General features: G+C 38.1%; 1 protein-coding gene across 1 annotated transcript in view; it reads left to right on the top strand.

The window, feature by feature from the left end:
• Positions 1 to 15,261, top strand: part of SLC9A4 (solute carrier family 9 member A4) — a 58,986-nt gene that overhangs the window by 31,213 nt on the left and 12,512 nt on the right. Inside the window, exons 4-9 of the mRNA XM_054476324.1 lie at positions 291 to 508; positions 3,120 to 3,322; positions 3,892 to 3,978; positions 7,226 to 7,296; positions 9,126 to 9,287; positions 14,906 to 15,002. Of these exons, the coding sequence (XP_054332299.1) occupies positions 291 to 508; positions 3,120 to 3,322; positions 3,892 to 3,978; positions 7,226 to 7,296; positions 9,126 to 9,287; positions 14,906 to 15,002 (838 nt within the window). The remainder of the gene's footprint in view (positions 1 to 290; positions 509 to 3,119; positions 3,323 to 3,891; positions 3,979 to 7,225; positions 7,297 to 9,125; positions 9,288 to 14,905; positions 15,003 to 15,261) is intronic.

Here is a 15,261-nt window from a genome sequence, read left to right on the forward strand (position 1 = left end):
AGAGAGAAGCATTCTGCATTGGGTGTGCCCATGGGGATTATGTGTCCTTTTATTTCACCGTGCCACACCCACCTTCCCACCACATTCAGCTTTACCTTGTAAAGATCCCTTAGGGAGGGAAAAGAGGGAGAAAGAAAATCTGTGGAAAATCTGCAGCCACAGAAGGGAATAAGGGAGATATTCCTCCATCAACACGGGCTTCATGCATCTGTGGCATTGCCTGTGGGGAGGGCGTTTTGTGGAGGGGGAAAACCTCATGGATTTTCTCTGAGAGTCTGCTCCTTTTATAGAATCACAGCCTGTGCAGTAACAATGAAAAAGTATGTGGAAGAAAACGTGTCCCAGACATCATACACGACCATCAAGTACTTCATGAAGATGCTGAGCAGCGTCAGCGAGACCTTAATCTTCATCTTCATGGGTGTGTCCACCGTGGGCAAGAATCACGAGTGGAACTGGGCCTTCATCTGCTTCACCCTGGCCTTCTGCCAAATCTGGAGAGCCATCAGTAAGAGAGGGCAGGGCTCCAGAGTCTCCGGTCCTGCTGCATTTTCAGTTCTCTTATTCCCTTCTGCAATGTTAAAACTGGAGGACTGAGTAGATGCTAACTGGTTTTACCGGTTAGGGTAGACTAGGCACCTGGTCGTGAGCAGGAATCTTTTCTGTTTGTCCCCTCAGTCAGCTCAAAGTAATTAGTGGTTGGTAAGGTTCTGCACTGAAGCAAGGCTGGGGCAAGGAGTATTTTTTTTTAATTGAAGAAAGAACTTTCACATCTACCTATTTAAATATAATTCAGTCAATGGAAAAATACATGTTTGTTACTTTTTATTTGGAGTTGCACCAATGTTTTTGGTTCCTAAGACCAACATATCCCTTGCTCTTCACTTCTTTGCAGATTTGTATCCTCTTGCACCTTAAATCAGATGTGGATTATTAACTGTGGGCATTTATTTATACTTTCACTATAGGATAAGTGAGATCTCACAAATTGTATTCTATGGAAGAAAAATACTGATAGAAAGCATCCCCCTAAATAGTTTAGGTGGTTTTATTTGAGGGTTGAGTGCATGAATGTGTGATGTATAGCAAACAAAAAAATCAGGAAGTGAATATTTTTAAAAGAGCCTTGTATTAATTAGTAAGAACAACTTTAGAGTGTAACTGGCATCACACCTGTAAAATGTAACTAATCTTTTAAAATGAGAACTAGTGGCTGATGATTTATCTTGTACATTTATGTTTCAGGAGCTAGAAAAGAACATTAAGCACTGAACTACAATATATGTGTTGCCTTTTGATTAAGAGCAAGTCTATTTTTAAGTGACTTGACTAATATTTGAAGCGTTACGTTAAATGACTTTGACCAATATTTTCAAGCCAATTACTCAAAGAGAAATTAGGTGAAATGGCTGATAACCTATCTTGAACATATTAATTCCAAATTCATTTAGGATGGGTTTTAGGCTCTAGAGGAGATTAACAAGAATACAGAAATATTAAAATATCTGTAAGTAACTCTGAATATATGTGTTTGTTGGGCTCCTTGGGGGAGAATAGAAGAAGCTGTGATACAAGTTTATTATCTTAAATCATTATCAATGGCCTTATTACAAACTAGCTGTTTGATCTTGGACAGACATGTAACTGCTCAAAATCGTCTCCCTCAACCACAGAATGATGGATTTGAACAAATTTCTTAGTTCCCTTTCAGTTCTAATACTCTGGGACTCTGGGAATCTACAGGGGAGTAGAGCTAATGCCAAGAGAAATAAAATTACAGAGCTTTAGCCCAGCCAACAAGAAAAGAAACTACCTAGGAGAGGATTTATATTGCAGGAACCTGGACATTGTTAATCCTTCACGATCCAGCTCAACCCCATACTCTTACAGTTGAGGAAACTGATGGAAAAACCACCAAAACAGTGACAAAATTGGCCACATCACAGCAATTGACAGAGCCAGGTGTTAGAATCCGGTTCTCCCCCTCATAGCCTGTTCTCTTCCCACCCCGACTCATCACAACTAATAGTAGTTCACACTCGTGAAGGTTTGCTACATAAAAGGCTGCATCTTATGTTATCTATGGATGTTAAATTTATTTAATCCTTACATTCACATTCTGAGAGAAAAACGATGGCTACCCCATCAAGCAGATGAGGAGTCTGAGGACATGAAATGGTTAAGAACCTTGCTCAAGGTCACATGACTGGCATGGAGAGGAACAAGGACAAACACAACAATATTTTAAAAAGTAAATTCGCTTATCTTTTGCACTATCCATGTGCCTATTATCAAAGAATGCTTGCTGGCAAGTCTGTGTGACGAGACGCACATGAGGATGTGGAGAGTTTTATTCTACTAAGTGAAACTCTTCTTTGATTCATCAGAGCTTTAGTGAAAGGACTTTTCCTAGCAGGCACCACTGCATTGGTGGTACCTAGGTTATGTGAGCCGCTTGGGGATGAAAACCAATGTGGTAGAAAACTCCTCTATGTTTCAAGCAAGCTCTTTCACCCTAAACCTTCGGTTTGAGAAGCTCACTGGCAGTAAGAAGCACCCACTTACACCCCAACCCTTGCCAACTTCCTTCCTTGCTTGCATTGAACCTCAAGAGGGACAAGCCAACAATAAGGGATTTGATTGTAGAGACCACAGTCTCCAAGAGGACCCCTCTCATTTTTAAATTACAGAACTCCTTTGGATACCCAATGAGAATATGAGATGATAAGAATGCATTTATCCCCCCCAACCCACTCAACAATATCCTTGCTTTGACTAGTTTTGAAAGGTGGGACAAAAATTATGAATATAGATTAGAAAATATATACCTTACATTAAAAAAATCAAGATTTTATTAATTTAAACACATAAATGCAGACACACACACACAACACATGCCAATAAACTGTAGCTAAGCTTCCCACTTGAAGTGCTACTGTCTCACAACTAACAAAGTAAGAATCCATAAAAGATACTCTACCTGTGATAGACAATCATGGGTGTATGATGGAATTAGGCTGCATTGTTTGCAGGGCACGCGCACACAACCTCAGTTCACTAGCTCTGTGTCTCTGCTCGTTCATGATCCTCTGCTCTAATACATATTTCCCCCTTTCTAGGCGTATTTGCTCTCTTCTATATCAGTAACCAGTTTCGGACTTTCCCCTTCTCCATCAAGGACCAGTGCATCATTTTCTACAGTGGTGTTCGAGGAGCTGGAAGTTTTTCACTTGCATTTTTGCTTCCTCTGTCTCTTTTTCCTAGGAAGAAAATGTTTGTCACTGCTACTTTAGTAGTTATATACTTTACTGTATTTATTCAGGTAAGTAGGTTTCCCTTATATTTAAAATAAATAGATTATTTCAGGACAATGTAGTAAATTAATAAAATACAAATAAAGGCATTTTATCTGATTTTCAGATCTGTGCTCAATACCCAAACTAAATTTCCGGAGATTTCTAGATCATGTTTGTGACCATCCTTTAACTTCTAAAATATATCGCCTTTTAATCAATACAGCATATTAGTCAAAAGATTCCTGAGTAACAGGTGACTAATAGTCATTCTACGTTTCTGAAAATGAGATTCTAATTAGTACTAAGTAGTACAAGTTTTTCTTTTAGTTGGAGTTAGCTCTTAATGAACTAATGAAAGATTATTTTAATGGGTGAAACCAAATTCCTATATTAAAATACAGGCAATATATCTATTTTTATTGCAGTACTTAAAGGAATGAAAAACTGAAATGAACATTGGAGCATTTATTCGGTAATAGCTAGTACAAAAACATATAGATTGGACATTCTAATAGTTTTGTTAATAATAAATTTGCTCTCTCTAGTGACAGTCTTCATTACAACAAAACCCTTTATTTTGTTATTTCTGATCTAGGGAATCACAGTTGGCCCTCTGGTCAGGTACCTGGATGTTAAAAAAACCAATAAAAAAGAATCCATCAATGAAGAGCTTCATATTCGTGTAAGTTATCTCATAGTCACAATTAATAAATTAATAAGACGTTTCTCCTTTGTCACCATGAGATGTCTGCACACGTCATTAGACTTCCTCTTTCCTCCGCCACTCTACCAAGAGCAACTGTGTAAGTTTACTATGGCTGCTGTAGGAAGTTGCCACAAACTTAGTGCTTAAAACAATGCAGATCTATTGTCTTATAGTTCTGGAGGTCGGAAGTTCAAAATCCAGGTGTTGCAGGGCTGTGCTCCTTTCTGGAGGCCCTGGGGAGAATCTGTTTCCTCACCCCCCACAGCTTCCAGAGGCTGCCTGCGTTCCTTGGCTCATGGCCCCTTCCATCTTCAGAGCCCGCAATGGCTGCATCCCTCCAACAATGATCCTTCTGCCTCCCTCTTCCACATTGAAGGAGGTTTATGATCCCACTGCATCCACATGGATAGTTCAGGAGACTGTCTCCAGCTTAAGGTCAGCTGATTAGCAACCTTAAGTCCATCTGCCACTTAATCCTCCTTTAAACTAAACTACCATATTCACAAGTTCTGGGGATTAAGACATGGATATCTTTGCAAGGTCATTGTTCTCCCTACCACAGTCTGCCCTCTGTCTCCCAAAGATTCATATCTGTTCTACATGCAAAATACCTTCCTTCTATCCCAACACCCCAAAAGTCTCAATACACTGCATCATCAATTCAAAATCCAAAAATATCATCTGAATCTTATCAGTTCAAAAATCCCAAATCTCAATACCCCCATCATCTAGAGCAGGGCTCAGTAAGGCTCTGGGTATAATCTATTCTGAGGCTCAGTTTCTCTTCATCTATGAAGTTGCAAAACTCAAGAAACAAGTTATCTGCTCTTAAAATATATGGTAGGACACTCATTGAATAACAGTTATAACTGTTGCCTTTCAAAAAACTATGGAGATAATGGAAGAAAAAAAGGAGTCATCCATACTAAGCAAACTTCAATGTTTCCTGGGCAAGCTTTATTTGGTTTCAAGGGCTGGGAATCCCCTAATCTCTTGCAACTCTTTGTTCCACCCACTGGGTTCTCAACTTCACCCTCTGAATTATATTTCCCCTCTTTTTTTTTTTATAAAGGTAGCATAAATTTGCAGCTGAGTAATTTTATCAGTCTATTTCTTGCTTATAGAATTGTGAGGGTCCTATTTTGTCCTCCTTTTTTGTCCAAGCTGGTGGTGTTTCCATCAGGGTTCAACAGAGAAGCAGAGCCAGTAGGATGGATGGATATAGATATAGATAGATATAGATATAGATACAGATACGGATACGGATACGGATACGGACACAGATACAGATACAGATACAGATACAGATACAGATACAGATATAGATATAGATATAGATATAGGAAGAGATTTGTTGTAAGGAATTGTTTTTCACTAGTGTTAGCGCTGGCTAGGAAAGCCCAAAATCCAGGGGACAGGCCATCCAGAAGAGCAGGCTGGAACCCTCAGGCATGAGCCAAAGCTGCTGTCTACAAGTAGGATTTTTTCTTCATCAGGGAAGCCTCAGGCCTGTTCTTAAGACCTTTCAACTGAATCAGTCCCACCCAGATTATCTGGGGTCCTCTCCCTTACTTAAGACAACTGATTATGGACTTTAATTAGATCTATAAAATACATTTACAGCAACATCTAGAGTACTGTTTTATTGAATAACCGGGGACTTGCCTGTCTAAATTGATTCCTCAAAATACTGTCACAGTGACTAACATTCAAAATTGTCCTGTTTGTTTCTAAAATCACTGTTCCAATGAAATATGGGGTCCTCTGCCCTTTTTGAATATAGGAGGGGCAAAGGGTGTTACTTCTTTTGCAAACATGGCCGAGTGGCAGATTTTAGTGAAAACATCCCAGTCAGGCAAAGATGAATATCACATTGGGCATGGTTTCTACTTGTTTGTTTAAGTTTAGCACAACATTGTGTACAGCTCCAAGGAATAGAAATGAGAACTAATGTCTGAAGGGTTATAGGTGGAGACTTCAACTCAGTTAATGAAAGAGCATTCTGACAATCATTTCTTGATTGGCACACCCGAAGCTGAAGTGGATGTGTCTAACCAGTGATTGGGAACATGTGGCATAGTTGCTGTACATGAGATTCAAGCTTTGAGGAGACAGTTGAACCTGAAAAATTTTAGGTTTCCTCTATCCCTGAGAATTCACCATTTTAATACCAGAGAAACTGATGAATGATGAAGTCTTCCAAAATCTACCCTAAAGCTCATGGTCAAGGTGACCTACGAAATTTGGTTATTTAAATTTCAGGAAATCCTAATGAAAAATTTTCAAGACCATTTGAAAATAATTAACAGATAAGGATAAGTAGTGACTGTTTTAAAACATGTAACACCTTAATATCTATCTTTATCTCCTATGATTTATTATTTCAACAAATTACATAATCCACCTAAGTCCATGGAACTTGGATATTTCACTCTTCTCTCATTTATTTTTCTTTTCCTCAAAAAAGTTATAATTTTTGGTAGAAGGTAGTGAATCAATTATTTAATAATTAATTTAAAATTTGAATCTGTTTTTCAAAACAAAATTCAGAAGCCAGTATAGACTTCAATAATTTCAAATTTAAAATATTTGAAGACTAATTTCATAAATATTTTGAAGATTGCTCTTTTTCCTAAATTTCCATAAACAATTTTGGATAAAACAAATGCACTATAATTTGCTTGAGTGGTCAAATGTAAGTACTTAGATCAAACAAGCATATTAAAATGAGGAATATAGATACTTTGTTATTCTATGTTATAGTAGAATATTGATAGAATTATATTTTCAGAAATTATATGATTGGATAACAGTGTGTTCTTTTCTTTTGCAATGAAATTAAAAGTTATTACAACTATTTAATAATATCTTAAATATGATATATTTTATTATTATTAATTGTCCTCAAAATGATTTCAGTAATGAGAAATTTCCTAGTTCATTCTAGAAAAGTATTATCCAAAGCAAATGCCAGGTGCCCTGTTTTCATTACGTATTATGTGAATTAGGAAGAAACTTATCTACAGAGTCTTTAAACCACAAAACAAAGTTGAAATTACTATGAAAGTCATCAAATATTTTATTACATGAACACAGTGATGGAAAGTCAGATAGGTTCCAGAAAATTAAAGCCTCCTTTGTTTTTTAAAGTGTCTTAGTTGTCCTGTGTGTCTTTCAGAGTTCGCGTTTCTCCAGCAATCATTTTCTTGTGTTTGTTTGGCAGCTGATGGATCACTTAAAGGCTGGAATCGAAGATGTGTGTGGGCACTGGAGTCACCACCAAATGAGAGACAAGTAAGGAGGCTGAGGGTTTCACTCCCTGACAAACTTCTAAAGGTTCCATTGGAAGCTGGGCATAAAACCAGAGAGAATTCAGGGAATGGAGACCAAGAAGATAAAGTGCTCCAGAGCCATCCCCTACAGGAAGCGGTTGAAATTCCAGGGCATGCTAAGCCTGGAAAATGAAGAATTGTCAGGTGGAAGATGCAGTTGACTTGGTGTAGGTTGTTTCAGAGAGAACTAGTACAGCCAGTGGGTAGAAATTAGAAAAGTAATATTTAAGTTAAAAACAAGGACAAGGTTCCCAATGATAAGATCAGCTCTACCACGGAATGTCCAGCTTGGAAAAGGAGTTTAGAAAAGGAGCTTCGTGCCTCCTTAGGAATCCTGGCAAGGGATTCCTTCATTGTTGGGGAGGCCATGGTGGAAGATCTTTAAGATTCTCAAATATAGTAATTTTTTTTAAAATGCCCAAATCCCTCTTCTTCACCATATCTCACCTTTCAGAATGTATTTTTTTACTGGACTTAGTTTACAGTTCAGGAGGGAGGTTGCGGCTGGCTTTGTCAGTGAGTAGCTGGAAGCTCACTGAGGATGGGACTCTGAGAAGCTCTCACTTTCGTGGCGCAGGCAAGGAAAAGAAAGTGCGGAAGGAGATTGAGAAGAAGTGGTCGGGAATGCTGGCAGGGAAGCAAGAGCCAGTCAGGATGTGGAGGGCACAGAGGGAGGACCCAGCATGTCAGGAGACACAAAGCATCCAGTATGGGAAGAATAAGGGCAGCCTCTGGAGTTGAACAGGACAAGGTCAAGGCTCAGTGCGAAGAAAGTCAGGGAGGGTGTTATGGTTGGGGAGGTGATTACCGTGGGCTGAGAATACACAGGAACCGTGGCTTCTCATGAGGGCAGAAAACTAGAAGACAGAAGATCGACCCAGTTGGAATAAGAGGAGGCCTGGTCTGAGCCGAGCTCGGACAACAAAGCTTAGGAAGCCAACCCCTAACCCTGGAGGGGCTTAGCTGACAGAGCCTGCGCACCTCACAGACCAGGAAACCAATTGCCAGATAATAAACCAGCAGCCCGGAAAGCTATGTGCCCCTCTGGAAAATAAAGCAGGCGGGCAAACTACTCTTTGAATGTAAAATGATTGAAAGTGTTGAAAATTCCAACTCCAAACAAATGGCTGACTCTGAAGGCACCATATGCATAGCGCAGCTCAGTCGAATGGGCTGGCCAGAGGTTCCTTACAATAGTCAGCGGCCATCAGTCTTGCCTATTCAGAATCTCCATCATTCAGGCTATTGGGACATATGTAGGGTTTTTTTTCTTCCCCTTAATTGGTAGGATTCAAAATGATCTGCAGCATAATGGGGCAAAACTACTGTAACTACCGGGCCATTTAAAGTTATTGGGTTCTGGTTGAATAGGCCAGTATTACTGTAAGTGCAGCTGCCGCTGTTATGCGCTATTAGAATGGAACACTTGTTCAAAAGCTTCAGCCCCCTCATTTCTTCTCTTACAATTGGAGCTGTGCTGGGCTGGGCCTCCCCCGCGCCTCACTTACGCACACTTTTTGCCCTGATTGCAGCTTGTCCCTTCCTTTTGTTTAGCTGATTTTCAATGTATTCAGGCCAGTAGGCCATTCTTTTTTTTTTTATTTAAAAAAAAATGCATAAATACTATGAATTTTTTTTTAAAATGTGTTCAAATGCTATGAATTCCAGGCACTGTCCTGATGTTTCTTCAGAATAAAGTTAAGTAGTAAGTAGTTTGTTTTAAGAGAAACGCACACTTACGTGACACATACAGACGTTCAAGATTTCCAAAATGTTGGTTTTCATTTTTAGGTTTAAGAAGTTTGATCATAGATACTTACGGAAAATCCTCATCAGAAAGAACCTACCCAAATCAAGCATTGTTTCTTTGTACAAGAAGCTGGAAATGAAACAAGCCATCGAGATGGTGGAGACTGGGATACTGAGCTCTACAGCTTTCTCCATACCCCATCAGTGAGTCATATCTGTTCTTTGTTCTAAACTTTCACTGTAAGAATTCCAAGGGGCACTGACTCATTGCCTCATTTAAAGGTATACGAGGAGTAAAGAGGCAGAAATATAAAGAAGAAATTATTTTTAAAATATGTAATTTAAGTCTTGGCATTTTTATGGCTTGGCCCAAGCTCACATATTTTACCTAGTTTTTGAAAATTACTTTCTAGCAAATGTTGCTTCCTTAGAGTTGTATGACATCTTTCTTTGGGAGGGAAGGGCAAGTGACTGTGTAGAATTGCAGCATATTTTACAAGACTGTCTCATTTTCCTCCTGACCTGACCCCTGTGCATGTGATTCTGTCCTTCCTACCATTGTGTTTCTTCCCATAAGCCATTTCTCTTCCTCTTTTACGTGAGAGATGAGTTAACTTTCTGAGATGATAACTTGGATTTGGGAAGGAGTGATGATAGCAAGAGGTGTGGTCATTGGTGGTCTATGTGAAGAGAAAGTTGTGTTTGTAATTGCATCTAAGGCGAAGGTCTACATGAGATTGTGAAATTTGCCTTGGGTCTATGTGAGACCAGCTTGGAGTAGAAGCAGGGAGTTGCCTGGATTCCTGGGGAACAGGGAGTTATGGAAGCAGGACATAGAGAGGGGTGATACTGGAATATAAACCCATCATTACAAGATGATTTTCTATGCAACGTGGTAGAGCCTCTGGTAGCCACTTGTCCCAAGAGCTGGCTAAATACTTCTTAAAGCTGTTTTAACTCTGACATTTAATGAGAGCCCCTTCAATGTCAAAAGAATTCATTAATTTCCCAAAGATGCCCGGTTTTTCTCCAACAAATGATTTATTGGGAAAATTAATCACAACATATATTTAGGATAAGGAACATGGGCCCGCTCCATCCTGTTGTCTTCAGCAGGTAAAAACACTTGATCATATGCTTCAATTATGTCTTCACATTTAAAAAGGAAGTTGGAAGAAGAGCTAAGAATAGGTAGCAATAAAATTGTCACTATTGCCTGAGTGTTATTTCTGAGATAACACCTTCATCCCTTGCCTGCTAATAAATCAGAAACACCCTTGCGTTTCTTACATGGCCTGAGAAGAATCCTAACTAAAAGTCACTAAGAAATAAGGCAGAAAGCTTTGTATTATACTGAGATAATCCCTAAGGATATCTCAGTATAATACAAAGCTTTCTGCCTTCTTAGTGACTTTTCTTTGAGGGTGGTGGGGGGGGTGTTGGTTTGTTTTGATGCTGCTCATCACACGGCTTTAAGGAAACTTCTGATATTAAAATGGAAAAGTGTTGACAAATATATACTGGCAGTGCTCTGCTGCATCATAGTGGAGGCCCAGGCAAAGGAAACATCAGGCATATTGATCCTCTATTATTTAAAACGTTGATATTATATTCATCAATAATTTTTTGCATTGACCTTTATTTCTAAAAATATTGCATTTAAATCTGACTTACCTTAGTTACTGAGTTTTTTGCAACCCCCTTGCATTTGACACCTTTGATCCAATCCTGTCTGTTAAGACACCTCCTATGTGCCAGGCACCTTGAAGCGGACACAGGCCTTGCCCTCATGGACACCATACTGTGGTAGGGTCATGATGTTAACAAAAAAGGCTGCACAAACATAATCATAAAGAATAGAGAGCTATGCAAGTCTATGAGAGGTGCACCTCACCTGGGCTCCTTGCCTTTGACCTGCTCACTGAAGGATGAATGCTGATTAATGCAGTTTAGACCATTAGAAACTTCCTTAATTGCTTTGCTCACTTATGTGAGCACTGGGTTTAGGAAGGTATGGGTGCTTATCTCAAATGAGAATCAGTCTGCCAGGTGGCAAAGCATATTTTGAATTTTTGTATTACATTGCATCAGTCATAAGCATTTGCCTTAATTTCTGATCTCAAGGCAATCTTTAAACTAGTTTTATTTGGAGTGGGGGCCTGCCGGTTAAGTCAATTATTTCTTTAGAAATAAATTTAAGATTAGTGAGAGAGCCTTATAGGTACCAGATAATTTTTTTTTCCTCGTACACCCCAAGCAGTTAGTTAACTGGGGTGGGAGAGATTTTTTAAAGTTGATATTTAATACATATTTAGTATTTAAATTGCCTTTATTTGATCTCATCAGAAATCTGTAGGACGTCAAGCAAAAAGGAATTCCTCTCCTGAGATCAAAGCAGCTAATTTCTTACCAAACAAACCTTCATACAATAATAGGAAAAAGAAGTGTGTACTCAGCTCGCTTTTTATTATTCTGTATGAGATGATAACAACAAAATGCACAGGTATTTTTTTCCTTAGAAGTTCAAGCAATTGTTCTACAAAAGGTTTAGATTTTCAAATTCTATGACCTTCAGGAGAACACTGCCACTATGGTTGTCTATTTGCACAGTTTGGATGATGTTGATTTTTTGGAATCCCATTGCTTTTACATACATTATCTTATTTGAAACTCAAAACAATCCTATGAATAAGTAGAATATGCACTTTGATTACTATCTCAAATATGAAGCAGCTCATCTCACCAATGAGTGGTAAGCTGTTAGAAATTATCAGAGATAGAGACTCAAGCTGATTAAAAGTGTTGAAGCTTTAAACATTTTTTGATTAAAGTGATATTAAAATATAAAATATTTATATATTCATAGGCATAACAAACATAACAACCATGCAACTTCAAAATGTATTTTAAAACTCCCAGATAATTTTAATGTGTCATTTTTTTTAAAGAGGCCTAAAGTAACTTCATTGTAGTCTAAGAATTTTCTAATGGATTGCACATTGACAGGTATAAATTCACATTTCCACATTCTCACACAGAAGACTAGGATGCAGGTTCTGATGCCATTTTTCACTTCCACAATGGAACACTGTATTTTGAGGAGCAGCAGCATCTCAGCCACTCATCACTCATTCCAAATGTTGTTCATCTTGGTGACTTCTGTAAAAACATGCTAAGCAGCTGCACACAGGGCTGCTGGTGGGTTCCACTGTGTGCACCGCAGGCAAGTCTTTTGTCCTCTAAGCCCACTTTTCCTACAGACTTCACATCTTAGCTGCTTAAAAAAAGATGTATTCTTCTAAATAAATTCACAAATCATATTTGATATTTTGGAACTTCATACTATGATATGTGTATTCTACTAGATGTTATAGTGGAATTGAAGCTTCTTTTTACATTATTATAACAACCGACCAAAAGAGAAAAAGAATGAGGGCAGACTGAAGAGAGATTGATTGATGAGAACAAATATACACTTAGAGAGAAGAAATAAGCTCTGGTGGTTGATAGGACTGTAGGTTGATAGGACTGTACATTTCAAAATATCTAGAAGAGAATGATTTGAATGTTTCTAACATAAAGAAAAGATAAAAATGTAAGGTGATGGATATCTCAATTACCCTAATTTGATTATACAAATGTATCACATTATCACATATACCCCAAAACTATGTACAACTATTATGTATCAATATAAAAGATAAGTAAGTGGAGTTATGGGAAAGATGAACATTGTATTCAATATACTTAGGTTCAGATTTTTCCAGTTTGATTGAAATTATTGCAGAACTTTTATTTAAGGTAATGAAGATCTCCTTTATGAATAATGAATGAATGGTCCAGTGACAAGAGTCTTTTGGTTTATAAGTTGACTTGATACAGAAATGATCACTCATTCAGTTTTTCTAAAGCTGTATCTCATGTGCTTGTGCTGTGAGTATTTCAGGGACGATTTTGCTACTGAAGTGGCATGAAGAAAAATCCAGGTATCACCTTGCCCAAGTGAGTCAATTCTATAGCTGTAGAATGATAGCTGCTATAATTCTACAGCTGTGGCTTCTCAGTGTGGCTCCACGAAGGGAAATGCCTTTGGGACACCTGGAGCACCCATTCCAGCCAGAGCTTGAATGAACTTTAACTAAGTTCGTCCTCCTCAAGGTGGTCAATTATAAACTGGGAAGAGTGCCAAGTTAGAGCTACTGCTATATCAAGTGTAACTTTACCATTTCCTTTATCAATGGTTTTTCCTATTAGGTTGTTTCATAATGAACACATAAATGGAACTATTTGACTAGCTGTTGTTTCTGCTTAGCAGTACATCACATTCACCACATTAAAGGAATGTGTGCAGATTGTGGAAGTGTGTGGGCATATCTAAATCAGAATAAATGTTATTTGAAGGACATTTAAACAGTTAGGTTTAAATGCCCTGATAATAATGTTTAGATCACCAAGGGTGGTGACTGTATATCAATAGAGATGGCATTTACAGCTTTATGGTATGGAAACTGATTTCAATCAGTTTATAGAGAGGACATTAGTCAGTCTACAGATAGCATTGCTAAACAAAATCCAGGCTTGCTGTGATATTCAGTATCCAAGTCCTTTAATATCTTTTGTCAAATGTACATTACTTTTAAAATGTCTTCACTATTTATGGCTGTATTGCTACTAATGTTTTGAAAAATACTTAAAAGGTGGCCTGTATTAAAACTAATAAATACTCACGTCTGTGGCCAATTATCTTAAGAGCATATGCAAGCAGATATCAAAGGCTTCAGTGCCCTTATGCATTCAAAATTCAAAAGAACTGAGGCTAGAAACAAACAAACAAATAAACAAACAAACCCATTAAGGTTTATATCAAGATGTTAAGGAAGGTGATAGTATTAAAAAGGGAGTTAATTATTTTTAGTTCTCTCCTTTTTGTTCTTATTTTCCATATGGAATAGATATTATTCATGTAATACAAAGTTTTTTAAAATTACTGCCACTAGATTGTAATCAAATACATTTGTCACATGATAATTCTTCCCCCCAGCAATGTCAGGACTTTATAATCCCCAGACGACAATTGTGCATTGACTGCTAACCTAGGCACAGGCATAACCCAGTTTTTAATCCCTTCCAGAGGTAGGAAGGGGTCATGGTGTACAATATCTTACAGCTGGGCTGGCTCTCATGGTATAAATGGTCTAATTGCCCTTGTAAAATGTGATTCTGGTTTCTTCAATTATTTCTTAACCAAAGATAAAATCCCTACAGGTACAATTCCAATATAAATGTACTCATGAAACTAGTATTCTATTAGATAAATGCTAATCAAAATGTGGTGTGTAGATGGTATTAATCTGTGAATTGCTTGTCACCTGTCCTCAATGAGATAGGTGAGTACAAAACTAGCAAAGAGTTTGTCTTTGACTGAATCATCTTTTTCTGTTGCATTTAACGGTAAAATATTTGGATTGCATGGTATGATATCATTTTCTAGCAGTTGATTTTTATTGTATTGTACAAACATTTCAGTTCATAACAGATTTGGAGGAAAAAATAACTTGTTACCACTTTAGACCTTTTTAAAAAAATGGGTTGGAATAATTACCATATATAAGCTGTAGGCAAGGGAACAGTATTTTCAAAACCTGAAGTCAAGACATATGTTCTGACATCAAATCAACTTACTAAAACAATAGGAAAAATTATATGTAGGATTCTGGAACTTAGGATTCCCCTCAGTACAGAGCAAGGCCCACTGATATTTTTGTGGCACCACTTGCCAAATGAAAGAATAATGCTTGTCTCTTCTCCAATAATGATTCCAGGGCCCAGAGGATACAAGGAATCAAAAGACTTTCCCCTGAAGATGTGGAGTCCATAAGGGACATTCTGACATCCAACATGTACCAAGTTCGGCAAAGGGTGTGTATGAGCCACCTGTGTTGTCCTCATTGTCTGTCCTTGAAAACAGTCCTTCAGGAGTCTCCTGATGTTCACGTCACCCTCTGTAAGGTGGTCACTTGCTGAATATTTTCTTTCTGCTTAATTTGGAGAATAGAAAGTTAATTGTCATGTTTCTGCTCCAAAATTGGCACCTGTGGCATAAAAAGAAATGCAAATCTAGTTACCGTCTCTAGGGGGCAGGCTGCCCTAGCCCTGCAGCCTGGTGCTTTCCAGAACT

This window comes from Pongo pygmaeus, chromosome 12, assembly GCF_028885625.2.
Source record: "Pongo pygmaeus isolate AG05252 chromosome 12, NHGRI_mPonPyg2-v2.0_pri, whole genome shotgun sequence".
NCBI lineage: Eukaryota > Metazoa > Chordata > Mammalia > Primates > Hominidae > Pongo > Pongo pygmaeus.